This window comes from Trachurus trachurus, assembly GCF_905171665.1.
Source record: "Trachurus trachurus genome assembly, chromosome: 7".
Classification (NCBI taxonomy): Eukaryota; Metazoa; Chordata; class Actinopteri; order Carangiformes; family Carangidae; genus Trachurus; species Trachurus trachurus.
Window position 1 is genome coordinate 18,146,977 of NC_139901.1, and position 26,602 is coordinate 18,173,578.

At 42.0% G+C, this 26,602-nt stretch overlaps 3 protein-coding genes across 6 annotated transcripts; 2 read left to right on the forward strand and 1 right to left on the reverse strand.

The window, feature by feature from the left end:
• The first annotated feature begins 292 nt into the window (after positions 1–292).
• sort1b (sortilin 1b) lies at positions 293–15,072 on the forward strand. The gene is made up of 20 exons (XM_083976077.1): positions 293–958; positions 2,511–2,570; positions 2,763–2,836; positions 2,936–3,038; positions 3,172–3,333; positions 3,638–3,711; positions 4,947–4,996; positions 5,209–5,336; positions 5,844–5,988; positions 6,913–7,068; positions 7,750–7,856; positions 8,084–8,186; positions 8,278–8,449; positions 9,783–9,973; positions 10,058–10,247; positions 10,607–10,723; positions 11,388–11,496; positions 11,636–11,748; positions 11,895–12,024; positions 12,775–15,072. Exons 1-20 carry the CDS (start codon positions 659–661, stop codon positions 12,787–12,789), a joined length of 2,499 nt encoding a protein of 832 aa, XP_083832203.1. The 5' UTR covers positions 293–658; the 3' UTR covers positions 12,790–15,072.
• Positions 15,073–15,157: 85 nt separating this feature from the next.
• Positions 15,158–17,924, reverse strand: ngrn (neugrin, neurite outgrowth associated). Its single transcript, XM_083976078.1, has 3 exons — positions 17,403–17,924; positions 17,197–17,307; positions 15,158–16,172 (listed from the first exon to the last, which is right to left on the reverse strand). The coding sequence occupies exons 1-3, from the start codon at positions 17,642–17,644 to the stop codon at positions 15,581–15,583; spliced, it is 945 nt and encodes a 314-aa protein (XP_083832204.1). The 5' UTR covers positions 17,645–17,924; the 3' UTR covers positions 15,158–15,580.
• A 622-nt stretch (positions 17,925–18,546) lies between these two features.
• Positions 18,547–26,379, forward strand: nfyal (nuclear transcription factor Y, alpha, like). 4 transcript variants are annotated; one of them, XM_083975448.1, is made up of 10 exons: positions 18,547–19,233; positions 20,078–20,186; positions 20,364–20,450; positions 21,404–21,550; positions 22,446–22,577; positions 22,680–22,782; positions 22,902–23,071; positions 23,830–24,003; positions 24,415–24,525; positions 25,299–26,379. In XM_083975448.1, exons 2-10 carry the CDS (start codon positions 20,106–20,108, stop codon positions 25,362–25,364), a joined length of 1,071 nt encoding a protein of 356 aa, XP_083831574.1. In that variant the 5' UTR covers positions 18,547–19,233; positions 20,078–20,105; the 3' UTR covers positions 25,365–26,379. The 4 variants fall into 4 exon arrangements, with proteins under 4 accessions (XP_083831574.1, XP_083831576.1, XP_083831577.1 ...); XM_083975450.1 differs by having other exon boundaries at positions 20,364–20,447; XM_083975449.1 differs by lacking the exon at positions 18,547–19,233 and adding an exon at positions 19,281–19,426.
• The last annotated feature ends 223 nt before the right edge of the window (positions 26,380–26,602 follow it).

The window sequence follows — 26,602 nt, forward strand, 5'->3', positions numbered from 1 at the left end:
TGTAATTTCATTATCAATGTTGAATGTTACATTTATTTCAATAACCCCTTTTCCACCCAAATGCCGAAGAAATGTTGTTTTCCTGCTTTAAATTAAGTTGTAGCTGGATGGAGTTACATAGTATTACTCAACCTATCCTGACAGGCTCTGACAGCTAATTATACAGCTCCTCTGTTTCGGCACCGCCTCTTCATGGTTGGACCAATGAGAAACGCCGAAAGGTGGACCACAACAGAAGAGCAGCCAATCACATCGCCTGCTCTCTGCATAGAGCATAACGGATCCGCAGACACAATTTGCGCGATCGGTACAGTGTACAATGTTGGCTAAGGAGTTGCAGCACCAATAATTGGTGTCAAACACCCGCTTTAATTTGCGGTATTGCGATTTTTCCTCTCGCTTTTTTCAAATCTTCTACCTCGTCGCGAGAGAGAGAACGAGAGAGGGAGGCTCGAGGGCAGTCCGTGCATTCAAAGCGTGAAATAGTCGGTGTCAGGAGGACTAGTGTTTTGTTGATGTCATCCGCGGCGCTGGAGCTGTAGCGACCTTCAATTTGTAGGAAAGCCCAGGGATACATAAAGACTCGGTTTGGGCTGTGTGGCTTTTTTCCCCCTCTGTCTTCTTTGTTTTGTTTTCTTCGCCGGTGACACCAGCGACGATGACGGGACTCCTGCTGCACTGTGCTCTGCTCCTGTCTGTATCCACTTTCGCAGCCGGTGTAGATTTCCAGTCGGGATACAAACCCTCCGGACAGTCGGTTTTTGTGAAGCGTTCAGACACCGGAGAAGGGAAAGCTGCGAAAATCATAAGGAGGTCTCTGCCGGCATGGCTCGCTCCATCATCATCATCATCATCATCATCACATCACAAGATTAAACGCAGGAGCACCGACCAGGGCGACTCCTCCTGCCAAGCTCTGCAAGAATATGGCACCAAGTTAGCAGACAACACCCACCGTGTAAGTTACCCACCGAGAGGTCCTGTTACACTTCGCCCGTCTCACGGTTAAATGAGCCCAGGGAGGAGGAGGAGGAGGATGATAATGATGCGCAGGTGCTAACCAGGTGCACACCAACAGGCCTAATCAGCAACCCGGTGTTGCCAGACACCTATAGTCACTGATGTGCTGTTTTCCATTCAGCTGCAAGCCCTGCAGCCCATGCAGGATCAATGCTACACTATTTATTTATTTCCCTCGTGTGAAACTAAAAATTGTAATTAAAAACATAGTGCATCATTATCAAAACTGAATTGCAGAGTCAGGCGTTTCCTGCACCTTCTTCTAACCCCATGAAGCCACTATGGGAATCCTATTGTCTCTTATGGCTCCCACATCAGGTCTGGTTAGATTTTTTTCCTTCTTGTATATTTGGTGCAATGAATGCAGTGTAGTCAAACTGTAACAACGCCACTCTTCCTCATACTTAAAGATCTGCGCAGGCAACACAGCAGCACGGCCAAAGCTCAAATGCTCCACTAATGTCTTTGACCTATATCTTATTCTAGTAAAGGATGCAGCTGTATTCTGTGTTAGAGGATCCACTTTTCTCAGCCTGACAGAGAGTGAATCTGTCTGAGTGTTGTCAGGAAAATTGGCTCAGGGGAATCCATGTGACTGGCTGTGTGGTAGTGATTTTGTAATTAAATGCTGTGTTTGTGTGTCAGTGAAAGTAAGCAAGCGAGTTTGTCAGGAGGAAACAGAGACTACAGTGGAGAAGTACAGTAGAGAAGAGAGGGCTAAATTTGGACTCAGCTGTGCCACAAAGAGAAAGCACCCGATTCTGCATCTCAAACAAAAAAAATATCTACGCAACCGTGCACTGATCTACTCAAAACAAACAGGAAGCTGAACTCAGCAGAGCCCTGTGCTGCTTATTTGCCTAGCTCCTCGCTGCCATGTGATCAACTTTGCATTGCAGTCTTTGTATACTTGGCCTCAGTAATCTAAAGTCCACAGAATTCCTAGAGGCTCAGCCCTGTCATTCCCCTCAAGGTTTCTGCTGCAGGTCCCGCCGGTGCCGGAGTTGCTTACAACACAAGTGGCAGAAAGAGAGTGAATGTCCCTACAGTTGAAGAACAATAGGCCACTGAAAGGATTACATGAATCCAAACTTTTATTTCTGACAGGAGAGTGAACGTCTGTTTCTTCTACCTCAGACTTGATGAAGAGTGAAATAGGTTTCAAGTATTGGCCTCGGAGCCATGTGAATGCTGAAATACTGGTCTGTCCTGTCCTAAAAAGGTGCCACACATTGTAGTCTCTCCTGAATGCTGGGGCACATGGTGACAGGAAACATAACACCTGTAAAAGTAAACACATCCAGGAAGCTAATTCACTGCAGTTTATAATTGTGTGGTCAGTTGGTCCCTTTGACACATTTATTCTACAGCTGCTCTCACAGTGTATTATTCATAACACACAATACTCCTCAGCTAGTGTTGTGAATGTCAGTGTTTATTTTTAACGTCTTTTACATTTTTCTTTTTCTTTTTTCTTTTCTTTTTTACAGTATACCTTCAATGACCTGAGTGGATCAGTGTCACTGGCCTGGGTTGGAGATGGTACAGGGGTGAGTGCTACACTGTTTCTCATGCATGGTTGTTCAACTGTGACATGGGTAGGGAAAACAAGAGCGGGTTACTCAGTGAACTGTGTGAAATTGACAGGGTAGTCTGCATAGATTACATAATAAATTCCCTCACATCAGGGTCTTTGCACATTAACCATTGCTCCACTCAAGATTAACCCCTTTTTTTGGCAGGTGATCCTGGCTTTGACGACCTTTCAGGTGCCCTTCTTCATGATAAGACTTGGGCAGTCCAAACTTTATCGAAGGTAAGTGTTACGGCCTCGCTTGTTGAGAAAAAACAACATACGGTAGTTTGTATTTGATTTGCATCTAATTTGGCTGCAACCATTTTTTTTTCTTGCCAGCGAGAATTATGGGAAGTCATTTCAGGATGTCACCAGCCTCATCAACAACACCTTCATCAGATCAGAGTTTGGCATTGCTATCGGCCCTGAAAACTCTGGGAAAGTAAGTCATATCGACATCAAGTCCTCACCAAATGTAGCACCACCACCATGCTGTGTCTGACCCCTAAAGACCCCTTAACATCCTGTCACCTTGTGCGGCTACATCTGTCTGAATTCTGCACTCTGCATTATAGGTGATCCTGACAGGCGATGTGTCCGGAGGTCACGGGTCTCGGATCTTTGTCTCTGATGACTTTGGAAAGAGTTTCACCAACAGGGACCTGCCCTTCACCCCCCTGATGCAGATCACATACAACCCTGATGACTCCAAAGTCCTGCTGGTCCTCAGCAACAATGTAAGTAGTGAGTGGTAACATTGTTAGCGGAGTGTGACCTCTTTTTATCGCTCTGTTATAAAATCCTTAAGCAAAGCTCAGGCCATCTCACTTCTACATAGGCAGAAGACTTCCATTAGTCAATCATAACCCCTAACCCCTAACCCTAACCCTAACCCTTTCATCACCTGTTTGCACAGAGTATATTTACTGACATGTCTGTGGAGTTTATAAGCAGGGCTAGTTTACTAAGTCCAAGTTCTGCTGTGGTTGAGGTGGTGAGGTGTGAGTTCATCATTTAAGACTTTTTTTTGTTCATCCTCAGAATGAAATGTGGCTGTCTGAAGATTTTGGCAACAACTGGAAAAAGGTCCACGACATGGTGTGTCTGGTGAAATGGTAAGAGACAAGACAAACAGTCGGTATCAGCACCTTAGTCACGAATAAAGACAGTGTGATTCAGCATGCCCAAGAGTCTGTCTCAGTAAAATAGTTTTTTTTCATTGAGAGCAGTAAGTGTGGAAAAACCCCATTCTTTTTGTTATTAAAGTTTTTATTTGTTTATATGAACATATATAAACAGACAGTATTGTTTTTAGTTACAAGACATCCCATGATAAATGCTCATTTTTTAAAACAACCAACCAAAGCATTCAAAAATTATATTCACATCAGTGCAGCCAGTCAAATCATGAAAAACCCCATTCTTATTCCTCTTGCATATAGCAAATGTATCAAAAATCTGCGTGCAACCTGTTGGTCAGTTGTCATTTGCTTTAACTGTTCCTTCATAAGCCTTTTTAGACTTAATGGAAGAAACCTACCTAACAGGTGTTAACTAGGAGTCAGTGCTTATGCTGTGCTTTGTAATAAAACCTGTTTTAACGTGTTTTATGGACTTTGCTGTGGCAGATTTTAATTGATATTACTAAGCTAAAACATGTTCCCAGGTTTCCTTCCTTGTTGCTGCACCATTGCCTAATAGGCAAAACAGTGAAACATTGCAGTCAATGGCTGTTTGACTTGCTCTGTGGTGGCCAAGCCCTCACAGCGCTCCTGTTATTTCGGAGGCACTCCTTGGTTTGTTTTGCCTTGTGACCTTTGGATCTCTAAATATTATTAAGATAGCATTTTCAAGGCCACGGTATCCATGGGAAAACTCTATGTACAAAACAGACTTTCTGAAGCATAACCTTTTATCTCTGGGCCAGGAGAAGCTGATCTACACAGGCTCTGTGAAAATAGGTCATTGCCAACTGAGACAGGAGTTTTCTGATGTCACAGCACTCAAAAGAAAGTGCATGGTTATGAAGGGGCAGGCCTATATGCTGGTTATACGTGAACCTATGTCATACCATGCTTACTTTAATAACGAAAGCAAAACCCACAGCACTGTACGAATAGATGGAGAACGCAGAAAGAGTACTGTATGCGACCTGGTTTATTTCCTGGTGCAGGAACACGCCTCATAGTTTCCAAGCATGACTTTGTTTATTGATGCCAACACACCAAGAACTCTCACATCCTTATTGACAAAGTCATCCACACCTGTTTGCTCATATCATTGACTCTGTGGACTCAAACATATGTGTGGTTTTATTAAAAATTCTTTGCACTTTCTACTCTGATTTTAGGGGAAGGAAGAATACCATCTTCTTCACAGCGAACCTAAATGGATCCTGCAGTAAGTGATCCACTCACAAAGCAAAACCTGAAAAAAAGACCTTGTGACATTTCAGTCCAGACCTACAGTACGTCTCGCTGCCATTTATGTATGTACATGTAGATTACTGAAATGATGATTGTTATTAATGCAACAGGTGAATATTGTAAATTTGCATGCTTGCTCTTTGCAGTTTTATTTGTTACAAACTAAGTTGTTAATTTTTTTGTCAGGTGATCGGGGAATGCTGGTACTGAGGAGGACGTCAGACTTTGGTAAAACCATCAAGACAGTCGCTGCTAAAATCTACTCGTTTGGCCTTGGTGGACGCTTCCTCTTTGCCTCTGTGATGACAGGCAAGGTCAGTGTACACTCGGTCCAAATAATAGCTATATAGACAAGATCTCGTATCCAGAGGCACAACATTTATTGTTTAGACCTTTTCTGTTTGTAAGTCAGTAACATCATGCTGTACCTGCGGCTGGTGAATTGGAAATTAAGTGTTACTGTTTTTGTTGTTTGTGTTTGTAAAAAGACATTTTCACATGCATGTGTGGTAAAAGAGAAGTAATGAGAGCAGATAACACATTTATGATAATGTAGGGAAGTATAGACATGACTGAAGGGGAAATGCAGAATATAACTCGGGTAGAGGAAAATACTCTATTTGCTGGAACACCTATTGTGTATGCCAAATCAGTCGTTACAAAAGACAAAATATCGTCTTATCGTAAAATCGTCTTACAAAATATGTCATTTTCAAGAGACTTATGTTGTGCATACGTATGTCTCTGTATCTGTGAAAATTTAATCAAGTTGATTTGCATGAGATTTGGGCAGTGTTTGCTCACCACCTATTTCTCTACAGGGGACTTTGAGGATGATACACGTGTCAGTGGACCAGGGCGAGTCATGGAACATGGCCCAGCTGCCCCCTGTTGGACACGAGCAGTTCTACTCCATCCTGGCAGCGAATGATGAAATGGTCTTCATGCATGTTGACGAGCCGGGAGGTCAGTCCATACATTAGCTTGACGCTATTTCTTATCATTCTGTGTAACAAAGCACTAATGCTACTTTAGAGGCAGACAGTGTGTTTGTCCTTGGAGAAAATGTCTTTAAACAGTTATTCACATTTGTGTCAGATCTGAAAGCAGATAAGAGAAAAAAGTAAATACAAATGTATTTGTTTAACATTAATTTAATCTTAAAGTGCAACACTGTAATTTTGTTTGCATTCATCTAAAAAAAAAAAAGAAGTCAATTTTGGTAAAAAATAAACTCACCCACAAGTGTGAACCATGTTTCACATTTATTAGACCAAAAACCACAGGCATCATTCATAACATTTACAGTGACTCTGTTCTATTCAGGTAAATAGCCGTGACAATGAAGCAGTACGCACAATACCAGGACACTGACAGTGTCATGATGTCAGTGAAGAAGGCTAAAAGTATTAGACTTTAGACAATCCTGTGCATACAAGTTTTGTACTTTTGTTCTCATTGTTTGATCTAGGCCATTAATTTTTTCAGTTAAATAAAATGTATATTTCTGGGATGAACAAGAGCACAGTCAACAAACCTGCTCTCTACCTCCCAACATCTGTGACCAACCTCTCTCTTTTAGCTGAGCACCTGGCTATATCTTCTTGCACCCCCACTCAAAAATGTTTTGCAAAGCCTTACTAAAAGAATGGAGGTTGTTTCAACAGTGCATAAATGTCTGTTATTTGGCATTTGTCATTTTCATCTGTCACATATGGGTGTAGGCTAATGTCTGTGTGTCCACATACTCTTTGCCACATAAAATGAATTTCCCTTTGGGGATTAATAAAGTAATTCTTATCTTATCTTATAAAGTCAAGTGCCTCTTAACCATTACCTGCTCTGAAACTCAGCATGTGAAAGTCTGCGGTTGTTTTTCTCTGTCCACAGATACAGGCTTTGGTACTATTTATGTATCAGATGACCGGGGCACTGTTTACTCCAAGTCACTGGAGCGGCACCTTTATACCACCACAGGTGGTGACACTGACTTCACTAACGTCACCTCCCTGCGTGGCGTTTTCATCACCAGTGTCCTGGCTGAAGGTACACATGTATATGTGTCTGTGCTTTCGTAAAGGAATAGCAACAAATGCCTGTACTCAAATTCCCCTAGAAACACGCACACACACACACACACACACACACACACACACACACACACACACACACACACACACACACACACACACACACACACACACACACACACACACACACACACACACACACACACACACACACACACACACACACACACACACACACACACACACACACACACACACACACACACACACATATGACTTCTCCATTACATACTGGAGCGAGGGCGTTGGGTAAATATTTAATTAGCTGTTCAGTGTTAGATGTGCTGTCTGTCTGAGACGGCTGGCTGACACTTGAGCAGAAATATCTCACATCACCAGCTAAATCTTAACTCCACCACGTCTGCTGCTCTCTTTTCTGCTGAAAGCCCCCTCTGTGTGTCTCCCTCTATTGTAATCTACTCATTTTCTTACTTCCGCACGGCCGCCCTGTGGTTACATGATAATTGCCCAGGCTGTATGGGTCTGACCCCTGCACTGCTCACTCTTGTTTCCATGTACTTTTGGGCTAAATGAGCCTCAGCTTTACTTTGACACATTGTTTCTGAGTAGCAGAATTAGCTAAATGTTTGAGACTTGCCAGTGAATGTTCTGTCTGTGTCTGTTCTCGCTGTTCCAGGTGACTCTGTGCAGTCTGTGGTGTCCTTTGATCAGGGAGGAGAATGGGTTCCCCTGAGGAAACCTGCCAACAGCAAGTGTGACGCTACTGCAAAGGACCCAGAGAAGGTAAAACAAAAAACAGGAAATTGGTCTTTCTTGAGAAAAAACTTGTCTTGATGAAGAACTGTGTTGTAGAGATGATTGCATTCTGTTGAATTGTAGATTGCAGTGCTTTAAAAGTTAAATGTAATATATGATGGAAGTGTTATTTTTCATCTCCTAGTCAGTGACTTTCACAGTGTTGGTACTACAAACATTCAGGCACCAATTGCTGATTGTGTTTATTCCTACAGTGCAGTCTCCACATCCATGCAGCGTACAGCACTGCTATGAGGCTGAATGTCCCCATGCTGCCTCTGAGTGAACCAAACGCTGTGGGGCTCATTGTGGCTCATGGTAATTTCCACTTGACAGCTTTCTTTCCAGATATGTCAGCAAAGTTTTGTGTGAGATAATCTCACTTATCAGGATAAACATCTTTTATCAGGGAGTGTTGGTGATGCCATCTCGGTGATGAGGCCCGATGTGTACGTGTCCGATGATGGAGGGTACACCTGGATTAAAGCCCTCGATGGACCTCATCACTACGCTATTCTGGACTCTGGAGGACTGCTGGTGGCTGTGGAGCACAACGCCAATCAACCTGTCAACCAGATAAAGTAAGTTATAGGGAATGGAGCTGTATTAGCTAATGTTAGGTCTGTTTTTACTTCTGTATGTCTTGTAACAGGTGCTACTAATAACATAAGTGATGGTTCTGATCCAAGCAAATATCTCATTAACAGTGTGACCTTGAGGAAGCATGCACAAAGCCAAGGCCCTAAAAATGAAGCAGCTAAATATAATTCAGCCCTCATTCATTTTATTATCAACTGCTGTGCTTTTCCTTCCACAGTATTTCCTACAATACTGCAATATTAACAAACAGTAAAATTTTCTGAAGAACATTTTTAGCAATGTTTCCAAGGTTTCTAGGGAATAGTAGTCCACTATGGTAGGATAATCCCTCTGTGGTATCAACAGTGAAGTGGCTGTCAGCGATCCATGACTTTTCCCAGTGGGCTGCTGCATAAATTGGGTCAGTGTCTCAGTGCGAAAGATATAAAATATCAGACAGTGAGAGAGGGGGAGAGACAGAGAGAAGGAGGAGGGAGGGAGGGATGAGGCCATTGGACTACTAGGCTGTACGGCCCACTCTGGTGTTATGAGGCCATCATATCCCTTGCGTCTGCATCCCCAGTAAACTGTTATGGTTTGGTACCGTGGTTCCTTCCACCCACTCACCCTTTATCTGTCGGTATCTTTATCATTGTTTCAACACTGAGGTCGTTTGGGGACTGTTGGTGACTCACTTCACTGGCTTAAAACCTCAGAGAAAAGCTAAAATCCGGAAAATCCAAATTACTTCAAATATCTGTGCAGCTATCGACACCACGAGGATCAGTGCAGCAGAGAGAGGTCAGGACCACAGCTCAGTAAGTCCAGAACAAAGACGAGTTTTCTCAGCAGAGGATGGCAAGTCTTATGTAGCAGGACAATGGCACACAGCTTCATCTTAATCAGATAGACTAATTGAATTATAAACTAATCTCACAATTTCTATAGCTGCAAACTGGAGTGGAAACAGAAAAACTTTACTAAAATTTACTAAAATGTAGCAAAAACCAGTTACCATACTTATTTTTTCTCAGACCGTACACACCACATGCACACCATAATCATCAGTGAATCTGTAACTGAACTGTGTAAATGGAGAATCGACTGTAAAGGGTGCAGCTGTTACTATGGTCAGCTATGAGTATGTTTCTACTAATAGCTCTTTTAATTATAACTTGTGTTCATGGCATGGTTCTTGTGAAGTGTCACACAGTCCATAAGGTGCATTGTGTGTTTTGGCCTGTCAAAGTCAAAATGCTCTACTGCTGCTCTGTTATTGCTTTACTTTGAAGTTTCTTGTTGATAATGTTTGTGCATGTTTTGACCTCCCAACAGGTTTTCTACTGATGAGGGGCAGTGCTGGGGTGTGTACAACTTCACAGATGACCCCATCTACTTCACTGGGTTGGCGTCAGAGCCCGGAGCTCGCTCCATGAATGTTAGTGTCTGGGGCTACAGGGACTCCCTGCTCAGCCAGTACTGGATCTCCATCACCATTGACTTTAGGGACCTTCTCACCAGAGACTGTGAGTGACACGATGCAAATCTGATGGTCTGATGTTATTATTTTGTAATGTGAAGTTGAGTCTATAAAGTATTGGTGTTTTTAGGTGACGACAATGACTACCTACAGTGGTTGGCGCACTCAGATGACATCAGCGACCCCAATGACGGCTGCATGCTCGGCTACAAAGAGAGGTTCCTGCGTCTCAGAAAGGACTCTGTTTGCTGGAATGGACGAGATTACCAGGTCAACACTCAGCCAACCCCATGTCCATGCACCCTGGACGACTTCCTGTGGTAAGCCGCATTCAAGATGTCAAACTCAACCTCAAATCAAGTTACACCAGATTTTAAAAAAGGAGCAACGTTAGATTTCAACTTATTTTTGTTGACTGGTTACAAGTGACGTGACTGGAAATGTTTTCACTGATAGTGAAGTAGGATTACTGTAGATAAATTATATTTTATTCAAAGTTTGAAACTCAAACTGCAGTGAGTTGAGGAGCAAAAACATTTTAGATCCCAAACCATTATCGAAAAGTGGAAGTGTCCTCAAGTATGTTTTTACTTTTTGTAAAAAATAAACTGTGACTTAATACGGAGCCAAACAACTGGACATTAACATTTACAATTTTCTCTACCTTTTCCTTTTGTAGTGACTTTGGATACTACCGTCAGGAGAACAGCTCAGAGTGTGTGGAGCAGCCGGACCTGAAAGGAAAAGTGCTGGAGTTTTGTTTACATGGCAAAGAGGAGCAACTGCAGACTAGTGGGTAAGTCCAACACATCCCTGTGTGTCAGTGTTGACCGTTAATGCAACGTGACTCACTTTATCTTGCCTATTACTTTCTAGTCTGCTTGATAAATACCTTTATTTATTGTCTTGGCCTATTGCCTGAATAGCGGTAAAGGTTAAATTTACAATGAGCAATGATTCTCTCAATTCTTTGTTAGTTATATCATCCCTTTGTTTTTTTGCAATAATAAAACAGGGAGTTTATCCATTGAAAGCCCAAGGCCATCAGCACTGTCATGTTTTGCGGTAGAGAGAGTGACAGAGAATCGCCCTCAGTGTTTTTCTGAGTCAGAGGAGACATGTGATGAGAATGAGGAAGTATCAGTCAGATAAGCCTGAGGAAGCAGATGAAGGTGACAGTGAGCCTCGTGTTTTCACTGTCAAAGAGTGAAAATTCTTGGTAAATGACTTTCGACTGTACACATTCTTCCCAGATAGAAAATGAACGACTCTTAGAGTAGACTGCTGTATTGATTGACAGCTTAACTGATGATTGTTTTAGCCTCTTTTATATATGAAAGAGCCAGCGATTTAAGTCCAAAACAGCCAAAGCAAATACTACAGCTTTGTCACGATAAAAAATATGTAAACAATCTCATATAACCTCATTGAGCAATAACCACGGTGCTCTTGGTCCACAGCTACAGGAAAATCCCTGGAGATAAGTGTGAAGGAGGAGAGATGCCCGAGCGTAAAGAGATTGACCTCAGTAAGAGGTGTGTGAGTGACCTAGTGGGCCCAGAACTTCTGGTCAGTACCTCTCCTTACTAAGATTTTTTTTTTTGCGAATATGGATTCAGTCATGCTCTGTTTTTCCTCACGTACAGTGCATCTGTTACTGTGTTATCTTATTTCCCACTTTTTTTTGCCTGCTATTATTTTTTAACAGGTAGATAGTCACTCCTCTAAGTCGGTGCCCATTGTGATAACAGTCATCATCGTCATGCTGCTGAGCGTCGCAGCGGGCGTCGTCTTTGTCAAGAGATATGTCTGTGGTGGCAGGTTAGTGAACCGTTCTGTCCACATTTATAGTCCGTTTCCTGTCTGGAGGAGAAAATGTCCAACAAACTGCACATTTTTTGATTTTTTTTTGACCTAGCGCTTTTCAGATGATTATGACCTGACAGTATTTTGTATCTGCCCCCCAGGTTCTTAGTCCACAGGTACTCTGTGCTGCAGCAGCACGCCGAGGACCCTGCTGCCGAGGGGATAGACGACCCGCTCGAGACCAACCACACTCAGAATGGAAAGATAGAGTTTCATGACGACTCAGATGAGGTACAGTGGATATTATCTCCCTCGTTTGTAAACAGGCTAGGATAGGACCATGGGATCCAAGTTTTCCTCCAAATAAATTATCATTATCAAGAACAACAGTGAGTTGTTACTATTAAATCAGCTCTGGAAACTTTCAGATGCTGTCAATAGGAAGAACTTAATCAATGTAGAGATAGATAGATAGTAATTTTATTGAAATTATCAGTGTAGAAATAAACCCTTACACATTGTGGGCCTCATTTATCGACAACACTACATTGTGTTGGCCATGCTGAGCCAGTGTACAGGCTCTCCACCTGCTGTGAGCTGAACGAATCTATATATAAGCACAGAAGGTGTAAAAATGGAACAGAGCCCACAAATACAGGAGCATGCTAGCTGATGTTTATAGTTTCATTTTTATATTAACATGCTGTTATTTGTTAAAGCCAAAGTATAAATATAAATGCACATGTAAATTTGATAGTGACACTGTTTCGATATTATTTCAATCACATCCTAACTTTGTCCATGCAATGTTTGCCCTGTTATAGTTCTTTCAAATGAGAAAAAAAGGTTGAAATACAACTGTGTCCTCCTGTCAAGTTTAAGAGGAAGTTAAAGCATTAATATAAACTGAGAGTATATCGAGGTCACTTGAGCTATCAGGTTACTTGTGTGTGCATGTAAACATGACCAGAATAGTATCTTGTTTGTTCACCTGGACTGGTTCTGACTATATCGCCATGTTATTTTCTTCCCTGTGCACAGGACCTGCTTGAATAGCAGGCACAACCCGTCATGCAACTAAGCAACGGGTTTGCAGTCTACCGCGTGGCTGGCCGCTGTTCCCGTCAGTCTTTTGTCTCCAGCCACTTCTTCCTTTCACCTTCTAGTATGAACTTTGGCCTCAGCTACCAGACGAAGAGTCTGTGTCTCTCTGCTGTCATCTGTGAAGTATAATGAATGTACGGAGGCGTCCTGGGACTATTGCACAGTTGAAGAGAACTAAGGAGATCTTGTTGTGTTGTGCTTCAGTTGTTGATTCTCTTGATTTGAGGTTGAATATCTAAATCAACAGAAGAACTGATGCAGTAATTTGACCTGCTGACAGAGCCAGAGTAATGGGTTTTGAAGAAAAAGCTATTTGTATAAATTCACCACCATTGCATTACGGGTCCTGCTTCTCCCATCACCTGGGAGCGCTCCTGGAAAGACTTTTCTCTTCTGTTGAAGCTGTGTCCTTTTTGCTCATGCACTTGTACATAAATCTTTTTTTCCCCTCTATTTTGGATGTGGTATCAGTTTGGAAGGTGTTAAAAAAGATTGCTATTGGAAGCTGGTCAATAACTCCACCAGGCCACGTGAGTCTTTATACCTACTTTTAATTAAGTATTTGTTTGTCAGAAGTGCCCGGTTGGTTAAGAATACATACATTTTAGGTATTTCAGCCTCCTCTCTCGGCACTGATTTGTGAAACCCCTTGTTGTAGTCTGTTCATGGAATACAAGCCTGCATACTTTTGGTACTCCATGGTACTGAGATCCATGGTCAAAGTAATAAGACACAAGTGGACATTTCCATTTGCATTAGGTTTGATAGCAATAACAGGTATATCATCCATGCACGCAAAATAATCCTATTGGCAGAATATCTCTTAAGGTCTCCATTTGCTCCATTCGATGAATGGAGACGTTGTGTTTAACACATTATGCGTGTGAGTGTATAGGGTGGTAAATGTGTCTGTTTAAAGACAGGATTTGTTAAAACGTTAATGTCTGCAGTTTCCAACTGCCTAAAGCACAAGGTCCTTTGTATGCTAAGAGTTTGTAGTTTAACATTTTTCCTAAATGTGACGTTACAATTAATGTGATAATACTGTAATAATCACTGTAGTCATATATGAGTTGTATTTATAATCATTCGAGCCGTTTTTGTACTAACAACCTTTTAAACTAATGTGGCAAATGACAAAGATGTTGAGAAATGGCTCAAATAACTATAGTTTGATAGTAAATGTCTACAGATATTTTTCACAACACATTCAGATAACCCAACACAACATTGTAATTTAGTGACAGAAACACAGGAGCAATTAAAATATGTAAATGTTGTATAGCATAATGAACACTGTAGCCTATTAGTGAACAGACATAGTTGTATAAGCTGCAACAACACGTGAGACTGTTGAGGTTTTTCTTTTTGTTACTTGGATCTGAGACAGAGTGACATCTTTTAAATAACGGGATTATGAAAACTTTAACAGTAAACTGCTGTTTTTATCTTTTAAATCATCCAAACACTACTGTCATTTTGAAGCTTAACTGGAAAGGCCAATGCCGCCACAAATCTGTCTTATCAGGATTTCTTTCCTTCTTTTAATTATTTGTTGCACAATCATTTGTCGGTCTTGTTTTAAATGTGTTGCTTCCGTGCATATTTTATTTATTTGTGACTAGCAGGTTCAGAGTGCAGTAAACTGGATGTGGTTATGCAAGTGCCTGGTGTGAGGATATGATGTGAGGCCCTCCCAATGTGTGGCCAGCGTCTATTTGCTGATAATTATTTATATCATCTCGTGTGTAACCAGTTTAATCCAGTATAGCAGTGACAAGCTCTTTAGCCGCACTTTTGAATTGTTGAGCAGCAAAGAGCATGTCTGTTTTGTTTTTTTTGTTTCTTTTTTTTTTTACATTGAACTGCACGTCAACTCTAAATAATATTTAAATTCACAGAGAAAATAATTCACAATAACCTGGTTATTCTCTCTTTCCTGACTTGGCGTGAGACTAAATTCTGGCTGTGATACTTTGACAAGAGAGTCAACTCAAATAAAAACACAGAGTGAAACAGGGTTGTTATGCAGCTGCTATACACTGGGAGAGACTTGCTGAGTTCTTATTTAAGGAGGGTTTATTGCATTAGGTGAGGGTAACACATTTTTCTTACAGTTTAAAAACTGCTGTATAAATAAATAAGTCATGTGATGGTTCTGTAAATATACAAGGTTACATCTTTGTATCTGCTATGTTTCTCTCCTCTGTATATTTGAGGCACTTTTCTTTGGGTTTGCCAATAAATTCATACGTTCCTCTATTGTTCTCAGTCGATTCTTACTTCTCACCAACAGCAATGTAAAAATAAATCATTTTTTCCATTCTTTATTACCACAATTCTCAAATTACCACATGTGTCTTTGGGTACATTTTGTGTCTTGATATGTATAGATATGTACAGTGTCCCTGAGAGGCCATGGGTTGGACTCCACTTCCACTGTGTTGCTGCGTGTTCGTCTGTTGTGTTTTCTAAAGCTGCAGTGTGTGGAGCTCTCAGGGTCAACATAGATATGAGAATAAACAAACAGGAAATGAAAACAGATTGAGAAATCAGTTCACAGGTTAATAAATAAATTGAACAAAACCAAATAGCTGCAATACAAAAATATGTTTTATCTGTTTTTGACTGTGTATTTCATACAGAATTGATCTAAATCCAAAAGTTCATGAGTTGATTATTGTGTGTTAAGTGTAATATGGCCAACCTGAGCTTCAGCATCTGACCGTTCAACATAAAGTCCTCAGATTCTGTACAAAAAGTTTCCCTCCGTGTCAAAGAAATCTTTCCCCACTTGCACCACAGGAGGAACGGCCTTCTGGATGTCCATAAACTCTTCTAGCTCTTCTTCTGTCAACACCTGTCGGTCCCAGCTCTCCTCTCCCTCCCTGTCCTCCTCCGGTGGATCTGTGCTCCTATGGCCGTCCTCTTCTGTGGATCTTGTCACTGTGGTGGCTCTAGTGCCTCCAGCTGTGAACTGAGTGGGCACAATAGTGACAGGGGCAGGGCTCTTGGCCAAAGACACTGAGTCTTGTCCTCGAATCATTAGTGTCTGATCAGCTGCAGTGATTAAAGCACTTTCTCTGTTTCCAGATGGGAGTAACTCTGGTGCACGGTTCCCCGGCAACTTCAGTCGCTCCTTCCCTGCCTTTGAACCTGAAGGCAGCACCTGTTGACCCAGTCCAGCCATTACTGTGGCATCCTGCTTGGTTTTTCTTTCAGGAGGCGGGAGGAACTTGCTCCTGAGGACCCGCAGGATGACATCGGGGGTGACAGAGAAGCCCTGGGCCAGACGCTCCACGGTCCACTCTTCTGGTTGCTCTTGCTTTAGATATCTGAAAATTAATCAACAATTATTTCTAAGCCCTTCATAGGTGGATGGATGGCAATGGCACGTTTTGGTAGATTACAGCAGGGATAATAAATATTGAACGCATCAATAGATTTGCATGGTGAGCATGCATAGAGAAGAAAGGACTCGCCACACTGTAGTAGCTCCCAAATATACAAAAAATGCTCGAAACGTCCTTTTTTATAGTCCTCTAATACATTTTTGTATATTTGAGAGCTACTACAGTGTGGTGAGTCCTTTCTTCTTTTTGATATTCGTCTCCCTGGACTCAGCACCTGACTGCACTTCTGGATGTGCGCAAGCCTTTTTTTGTTCATCTGAGCATGCATAGAGGCCATGGTGGTTAAATTCATTACTCATTGTTTTGTTTTTTATAACTGTAGCTGCAGCTCTCTCTAAAGGTCTCTGTCAATGATCCTTGGCTCTTGGACAACTCTTCTTAGTTTTTTTTAGACTGAAATCTTGTGAGGAGTCATGGCCAGTTTATGGTAAAACGTTGTTCTTTTCAGTTCTGGATAACGGCAGTAACAGATAAAACGGTGCATTCAGACACATCTGTAACCAATGCCATCAGTATGTTCTGCAACATAAGTTTCTGAAGGTCTTGAGAGAGCTCTTTGCTTTCCCCCCATCATTAGATGCCTCTTGTGTGACACCTTGGTGATGAGAAACACTTTTGATAGGCTCAATCTGTACTAAACCAGCTGATATTACTTTGCACTGATAGGGGACAGGATTACTTTATAAATACTGACAGACTCCAGCTGCTTTCTAGGCTTTCCATACCTTTTTGCACTTCCTTTTCTTCATGTGTTCAATACTTATTCCCTGTGTCATTTCACTTTATTACACATTACTTAATTTATGGACATAAATGTTTGGATTTCTTTATATGTGTGTATTACTTGGGCTGTTGTCGACATCTGGTGAAAATTTCATGTCAATAGAAAGTAGAAATATATTTTCTGAGACAAATGTTGACGCGTTCAATATTGATTTCTCCTCACCTGATCTGCTCAATCGTATCCCAGGTCAGTTTCCTGTTGGGAGCTCCTTTGGGAGTCATTTGCCTCCTCAGTATATGATATTGTACAGTCCTCTGCTTCTTCCTCTCTTCACTGAAAAACACAGGAGACATGGTTTAATAACTAAGTCCACCAGGTTATTATCACCATTCAAATAACATGGGATATTAACTCCTGTTGTTTCTTACTGAGCCAAGGCGTCGAGCTTGTCTTCTACATCCTCTACATCCGCTAGTCCAAACTCCTCATCGGACATCTCATCGCTGTATCTCGGAGCTCTGTCTGCGGCTCTGTCTCTGCGCACATGGCCCTGTCCCACCCGGGACCCGGCGGATCCCCGGCTCGAGAACCGACAGCTGCTCGCGGGTCTCACCGAGGGGGCAGCGAGGAGTCTGGACAGGAGGGAGAAGACCTGCAGGGGTCGGGCCATGATGCTCTCAGCGTGTCTCCTTCAGGAGCCAGTATCATTAGCGTATTATTATGACAGAGAGGATGACATTATTATTAAACTGTCCACTAGCTTTGTCCTCTTCTGGTGACGCGCAATAACTCTGTCCCTTCGACGTTGTTACACGAGGCTGTAGGAAAAATGACTGGCTCAAACACTATGGTCACAGTAATCTAATCCTAAATATTCATCATCACGCTTTATGTTTAAATCTGGGAGAAAAATAAAGCGACACAGACCCGTGCGTGAAAGACTTGCATATACTTCCGCAAACACGAGCCCTGCAGCATGAAGAAGTTGCGACACTGCCCCCCATCGGCGTGGAGGTTATGCAAATATATGCGCTTTCTCTTTCTTACTTGTATAAATTACCGTACGTATTCATCTTATTCATCAATTGATGTTGGTTATTTCAAAGACACGGCATCTTTAAATAGCATAACTCGGATTAACATAAAAATACATTTACATGTGTGAATATAGAAAGAAAAACTTTACCAGAAAAAAAGTGTTCTCTGCTTTTTCAAGATTCAGTGATGTTTAAAATTAAAATGTCAGTTTCAATGGCTTGCATAGTTCAATTCAATAGTTTATTGTCATTGTCATAATAACACAGTTACAAATGGTAACGAGATGTCGTTTAAGACACTGTTGACTGGCATTGGTATAGGTATCAGTTATTTATAAATGGCAGTAGCACGCCCCCTACTCACTGTAGGCTACCTTTCACATGTGTATTAGCCTAGCCTATTTGAATAGTTTAGTAATGAATGTACAATAATAATAAAAAAAAAAAAGGTCCACTAATAGTACTTGGCCCAGTTTAGCATCCTTTTTCCCGCATTTCAGCCAGGTTCTCCCAGCTGTTTTGATGTGGGTCATAGCTACAGATGAGGTGGCAAAATATAGGAAGAACTGAAGAAGAAAAAAAGACAAACAAGCAACATAATAGAATAAGATAAAATAAAATAAATGTAAACGATTATGTACAAAACATAAATAATGTGAGTCTGTTGTTATATCTCTGCCCACCTAGTACTGATTCATACACGGTGAGTTCTCTAGTCAAAGTCAAAGGCCCTTGTGAACACAAATAACAGATTCACACATCACAACAATCATACTACTCAATAATAAATAAGAGCAGGAATATTGCACATGGAGAAGAGTCAATTGTATTGCACACAGTAGGCAGGAGCATTTAGTAGTGTGTGTTATAATTGAGGGGGGTGTGATTGAATCTGGTAGTCCGGGTTTTGAGAGTTATTTTATTATTGTAATAAAACACATCTACGGCATTTTATACCCTATTTATTAAAGCCTGAAGATGGTTATAAAATAAACCTGGTGTAGTACAATGGCACCCCCGGGCGGTCACCTCGGGTCCTGCCTCTCTCTCTCCCCCTCTCTGTCCCTCCCTGAGCTCGTGTGTCACGCTGCTGCAGCTGCGCACCTCCTCCTCCCGGGGCTCCGTTGTTTCATTTGCGCCATTTTGTCCGCTCACTTTGTTGATTGGGCTTTAGCGAGCTGTACTGGAGCCAATCAGAGGGAAACCGGACAGCGGAGACACGGTAAGGGAGACCCGATTGAAGGCATTGGTAGTTGTTGTCAGCACGGATTGGTTTGTCATGGACCAACCAAATTACTAACCCTGCTAAATGCAAGAGAGGAAGGGAGGAAAAAAAACTCAAATGGCAGACAGTTTGACTTTAGGCCGCTTCGTCCCGGGCTCGCTGAAAGGCTGCAGATAACTTCTTGTTCTCGGTGTGTGTGTGTGAGCTCCTCCTGTGAGGAAACAGCTAACGGCAGCTAACGTTAGCTAAAAAAAAAATAACACATCGCATATCAAACAAAGGGGTGCGGGATAATTTCGGCGCCCAGTCACCAGTAAATCAACGTATCATGAACTGCAATAAACACCAACACACACAGCAGCTGTCGCTTTCTGTTTAGACCTGTTGACTGGCCCATTTACTCGGTGCTTTCTGGCGTTTACCAGGCTTTTTGTAACGTTAGCTAACCGCCGCTAGCCGAGCTAAGTTAGCTCTCAGACGAGTAACGTTAACGTTACCCCGTTAACACAACAACACCCGTGCCACCGAGCCCCGAGAGGGTTATATTTCATCTCTGCTGTTCAGACACAACAACATGTGTGTGTGTGTGTGTGTGTGTTGGACTGCGGCCAGCGTGTTGATCCAAATTTAAGACGAGGCCATAACATTAATTAAATTAATAATGTCAACCGTTCACAACAATGAGTTGACAACATGTAACGTTAGATATCGACTGGGAAAACAACACGTCTTTTCGTTGTTGGTCAATTATTAAAGGCTACAATTAAAACGAATGGTTAAAAGCTGTATTCATTTTTTTTGTGTGTTTGCTTATGCTGTATGTGTCTTTTCTTTGTCTCAGGAGAGGAGGATTGTGACTATAACAAGCTATGGAGCAGTACACCACTGCCACCACTACCACTGGGGAGCAGATAGTTGTGCAGACTACTAATGGACAGCTCCAGCAGCAGGTGAGCTCAGCAGCACTGGGGTGAATGTGGTTTAATGAAGAAATGTTTCCCCACTTTTCTGCTACAGCATCACAGTTAACAGGTGCAAGAAACAAAACCTTCCAGTGGACTCCAGGCCCAGATGATATCTACTGATATTTACTTGTCTGAGATTGTATTGTCCTGCCTTGTCTGCAGACACAGGGCACAGTGACAGCTGTGCAGCTGCAAACAGAGGCGCCAGTGGTGACGGCCTCAGGCCAGCAGGTGCAGACACTCCAGGTAGTGGTGTCACCGCCGCTCCTGTGTCAGTGTCATGACAGTGTTACAGCCTACCAGTCTGCATGCTACAACCACCAGGGCTTGTGTTTTTTTTCATGACCCATCTCTGTGCTGTTTGGTTCATCACACTCCCTCCCAGCATGTCTTACAGCTGCCTGAACTGCATGCTCCTCAGCACAGTGTGTTCTGTGTCAGCCTCAGTATTTCACCAGTGCTTTAATGGCTTAAAATGACCAAGTGCTACACTTTGTCTGGATTGTTTGTCTCTTCCTTGTAAAAACAAGTTTTACAAGTCAGATATTCTTCCCTGATGAGTATGAAAGTCATTTTGAAACTCTCATCAACACGGACGTGATGTGTTTTACAATTAGCAGAGCTACCTTCTGGGGTTTGACATTGAACTACATGGATCCACAGTCAATGGCTGTCACTTCTCATCATCTTGCTGTACAGTATATTTGTTGTCACAGAATGGCAGGTGGTCCCTTTCCTCTGGCATTTCTCTGTGGCACAACTACCGCCACTAGCTTTCAGTTGTCCATAGTGGTTTATTCACTTATTTTTGGATGTTACTTGGACCATCAGCTCTTGTCAAGTCTTATGTGTGGATGTTAATTAATTTGATGGCAGCATCTTATGTAGTCAGTCACTTTTAAATTAATCAAAATTAAAATTGAAATTGAAACCACTGAATGCAGAAGGTTCGTATTTCACCTAACTCCATGACAAAAAATATACTGTATTGTACTGTAGTAACCAGGCTGCAGTTCGTGTTGGTATATTCTAAAACCGAAAGAACAACAGCATATCAGTGAACACTTTCATCTGTGATGTGGTACCCTGGACAATCCTGTCTCAACATTGCCTGCTCGCAGTCATGTAAGTCACACACGAGTGATGCTGTGCTAACAAACACCGTTGGTGCTCATATAACCGCCTTCTTTGTGCCACTGTAGGTCCAGGGGCAGCCTCTGATGGTTCAGGTGAGTGGCGGGCAGCTCATCACATCGTCAGGGCAGCCCATCATGGTGCAGGCCATGTCAGGGGGCCAGGGGCAAACCATCATGCAGGTGCCTGTGTCTGGAGCCCAGGGACTACAGCAGGTAAGGGACAAGGCTTGGTTTCAGTGTGTGTTCACTAGGGCTGCCACAAACGATTATTTTGATAGTCGACTAGTCACCGACTATTTTTTTTCGATTAGTCGACTAATCGGATCATACGTAAATTGAATGTAAAACATACAGCTTATGGCACCAGCATGCAGCTGCTCTTATATAACCATCATTAGCTTTCAGCTTGAAGTGTTTAAGGTAACGTTATATGCTAACTAAAAATAAAGACAATTAAGATGATAGTTCATTAAACTTTTAATGAAATATGCAGCTTGTAGCAACAAACAATTCTTTAACTGTAGCATAAAGTGCAAACAGCTGAGTAAAATAAGGATAAGGCACTGGCCTAAACAACACCAAAATAAATACTTAAGGTTTTTTAGGTTTTTCTTTCCTTCATTTCTCTCTGGCATCAAACACAGCTACATTTAAATAAAATGAGGTAGACACCTGAAACTAAGAAATTATTCACAATAATAAAGGTTTGGTCTCACTCAAATATAACAAAAGTACATTTTGTGCTCAGTGTAAATAATAGTCCTTCTGTTAAAAAAAAAACACCGCCGCTTGATGACGGACAAGAGAGATAGAGAGAAAACACTGAGTAGGTGTCTGTGGAGTCAGGTACGCCCGGCGGCGGGTGCGTGTGTGGAAGCAGTTTTGAGAGAAAAACAAAGTAAAAAATAAAACAGAAAACGACGAGTCGACTATTAAATTAGTTGTCAACAATTTTAATAGTTGACATAATCGTGACCAGTCGACTAATCGTGGCAGCCCTAGTGTTCACTGGTAGATGTGAAGTAGTCTAAAAAGAATACAATACTGCAGTCATCTTTAGTAAACGGTGACTTATCTTTGGCCTGTTGTCTTCTGTGTCTGCCTGCAGATCCAGCTGGTGCAGCCAGGACAGATACAACTGCAGGGGGGTCAGACTCTCCAGCTCCAGGGCCAGCAGGGTCAGCCCCAGCAGATCATCATCCAGCAGCCCCAGACAGCCATCACCGCTGGACAGAACCAGGTCTTGAATTATGACCAGTTGAGCAGAAAATACTTTTAATTAAACTACCGTTATTGATGTATAGCTGCTAAATGTCGTCTCTCCTTACTCTGGCCTCCACAGGGGCAGCAGATCAGTGTGCAGGGCCAGCAGGTGGCACAGACAGCGGACGGCCAGACCATTGTCTACCAGCCCGTCAACGCAGATGGCACCGTGTTGCAGCAAGGTAATCTCCCCTTTTCTCCTACCTTTCGTGTTTGCTTTATGCTTTGTGGACTTTGAAAGCAGGTGTACTGTTGAGTTTTCATTTTTTTTGTAAGAGCTGTGTTGATAATCTTTTTACAGGAATGATCACAATTCCAGCTGCCAGCTTGGCCGGCGCCCAGATCGTACAGGCAGGGGGTGCCAACACCAACACCACGAATAGCGGCCAGGGCACTGTGACCGTCACCCTGCCCGTCTCTGGTAACATGGTCAATGCAGGTGGAATGGTCATGGTAAGACCCTGTGCAGAGGTACCCAACATCTTATTACTTATTATTAAAAATCTAGACTCACAAAGGTGTGTGAAGTGTGGTGGAGGTCAAAGAACGTTTTAAATGTGGTGATAATTTACATTTATATTGTATGTGCTAATCATAACTGCCCTTTTTACACACTGTAGAAATGTGAATGTAATGGATTTAGTGTCTTTCAGTGGAATAATATTGCAGTGATATAAGGAATTAATGATTCATTATACCTTTTTTAATTTTACTGGTAAATTGTATTTTAACATTTTCAAAACTAACAATGAGTATTTCTAGGTAACATATCATACATATAATAGTGTTAGTGACTTGCAGTGTGTTTTAATATGTATCCTTAACCACCTGTTGTCCACACACAGGTGTTTTTGTATGTGTACAGACTGTGCTTGATTTAAATCTGCTTCACCACTCTTTAATTTATTGTACCTATTGAATGAAGCAACTTTGCCTCATTTGATTCTTATTAGTTCCTTTGCTGACTGAAAAATATTCTCTGTATAATACCAGTGTCAACCTTGCAGAGAAGTCTATTGAGCAAGAATGTCTGAAAACACCTGTGTGGGTGCACAGGGCCTCTAACTTGAGTGTTTAAATGTGATGTAGTTTTGTATATCAGTACTGAATAGGGCCTGGTGATGAATGTGATATTTAACAAACTGTATGAACAGTAACTGTTTGTTAAATGATTTCCATGCTAGAGGCTCTAAGCACTGTGTGCATGTTTGTGTCTGCCCCTCTATCAGATGGTGCCTGGAGGTGGTGGAGTTCCCACGATGCAACGTATCCCTCTGCCAGGGGCTGAGATGCTGGAAGAGGAGCCTCTCTATGTCAATGCCAAACAGTACCATCGTATCCTGAAGCGCCGACAGGCCCGGGCCAAGCTGGAGGCTGAGGGCAAGATCCCCAAAGAAAGAAGGGTATGGCATATTGGTCATCATCTTAAAACACATAGAAACATTGAAACTCTACTCCTTCTGTTGTTAGCCCATGTTCCTCTCTTCACTAACTACTTAATTTATGATTTATTTGTCTGCCTGCCATTTTCGTAATGAACAACTTGGTGGGATTTTACTTATTTAACTTGGTGGGAGTTAGAAGGTAGTCAGAACAATGATCAGAAATCTACATACTGGTCGGTAGAATTTGTATTACAACCTTGATGTGTTGCATGGATTATTTAATTTCATGTAGCAACATGGTAAGAAAGAAAATAAGTGAGGCGAGATGGGTGAAGCAACCTTGCAACCACCACAGATATAGAGATAGAACTGTGTTCTCATAACGTGAAACAGGCCATGATCCTATACACCCATGTTCTCTCTTGACAGAAATACCTGCACGAGTCTCGCCACCGTCACGCTATGCAGCGTAAGCGAGGAGATGGAGGACGGTTCTTCTCCCCTAAGGACAAAGAGGAAATGGCTTTGGCCCTGGCACAGGTGTGACAAAATAATCTCACTTACACAGCAGCACTGAACTATGAAAACTATACTGAGCAAGGTCTGTGAACACATCATAGACTGCCAACCAAGCTCTTTAAACTGTAGTTTAAAGCAGAAGTGAGTGATATATTTGTGTTAATATAAGTCTTAAATAGTTATATCTTCCGACAGCAATCACTTACATAGAGTGTTTGGACTGAAACACGGGTCTCTCAGTCCCTCTGCTCTGCTCTGAGCCGAAGAGAAAACATTTATCGTATCCTACAGTTTTTATCCAATGAGGAGAGAGAACGGCATGCAGGGCTGTGTGTGCAGCCAAGGAACGCCGTGAATGTGGTGACGTAGCGACGAGGACTGTTATGGTGCGTTCAAGGAAACTCGTATTTTTCCGATCGTGAAGTGGTACCAGTTCGATCTGGTACGAGTTCACCGGTCGGAAGTTACGAGTGGCCGTTATAGTGACTTTCACCGGTAAAACAGGTCGGAAAAACACGAGTGGGTTGCCTGGAACGCTACAAAGTCGTAAGTTGTGACTTGAAGCTGTAATTTACGATTTCAAAAGCCTGCCTGGAACGCAGCATTAGCGAAAACGACTGGATCACTCACTTCTGCTTTAAGTAGTTGCCTTCCTTTGGGTGATTTCTTCATTCATTAGAAATTGAGTGGAATTAGTTTTTACGTTATTGGAAAAGGTGATACCTCAGCTAGTAATGAATCTCCTACCAGTTCTTTATGGTGACCTCACTGCTGCTCTCTCTCCTGTTGTGCAGCAACAGCAGGAAGCGGCCCAGGCAGCAGCAGATGAGACGGTAGCCCAGATGATCCGAGTCTCATAGCACTGACACCACCACCAACATCACATCTGTCAGTGAACTCTACTCTGCCTGAGACTCTTCATCCCTGTTAAACCATCAACCACCTCCTCCTCCTCCTCCTCCTCCTCCTGCCCCACCGCCACAGGCCACCAATGAAAAACACCACCACTTCTTCTGTTTTCTCTACGTGTACACTGGTCTTCCACGGAGCTGGCCATGCGGCTGCTGAGCCTGAGAACTGGTCTTCCTCTCTGAAACGGAGGATTCCTCTATGCTCAGCTTTACTGGTCGAGCACTTAGGGCCAGCTTTTTTATTTTCATATGAAATTGTTGGGACAATAATGAAAACATCACCGTTAACCAGGGTCAGTAACGGAGGAAACGAGAGCTGTGAAGCCATACTCCCAGTTACACCCTGGTTTGTTTGAAAATATAACAATTTGTCATTAGTTGATACTTGTTGCTTTATTTTTTGTAAATGGTACAGAGTTTTTTTTTTTATTGGAGACACTTGTGAAGCTGTGAAGCACACTTGTGTCCTTTATCTTTTATGTGATACAATATTTGAATTTTATTTTTCCAGTCCACAGACTCTGTGGGGGATGGATCCAGTAACTTAAGTGCAACCTGCATCGATGGCAAAAAACAAAAAAATACAAAAACAAAAAAACAGCTGAAATGTGATACTAATGTGAAGATGTTGCACAGAAATTTTTTTATTCCCCTCTGTTTATTAGGTGTATTTACTGATTTGCCCAATTCTGTGGATGCATTTTATACAGTTTGTAGTTAACATTAGTGTTTGTAGGAAAAAAATGGCTCAGTGTGGCATCACGTTACACATCCTGTTCATAAAGTTACTTCTCCATTGGTCAGTCCAAGTTTAAATGTTGGTGTTGTTTTTTTCTCATTGTAGATAATAGGTTTTTTTACCCATCCAATGCAGTTCTGAAATGTTTTTTTTTTTTTTTTTGTAATGAAAAAAGCTTGGACATTGAATTCATGACACCTATGTCAATTAAATTTTATTATGTGACTCAATAGTATTTGTGCTTATTCCCTACTTCCAGGTTGGTGCAGTGGAGACGGATCTTTAAATTTATTCAGGATATCAGAAGAATTTTAACCAGTTACTTTTCAGCCATCATCAGAAACAAATCTTCAGTGTCATGAGTGAAAATGTGTGTCATTTGTTTGTATGTATAGGTCTACCCTTTGAATAAGAAGATTGATGAAACTTATACAAAGAGTAATTGTAA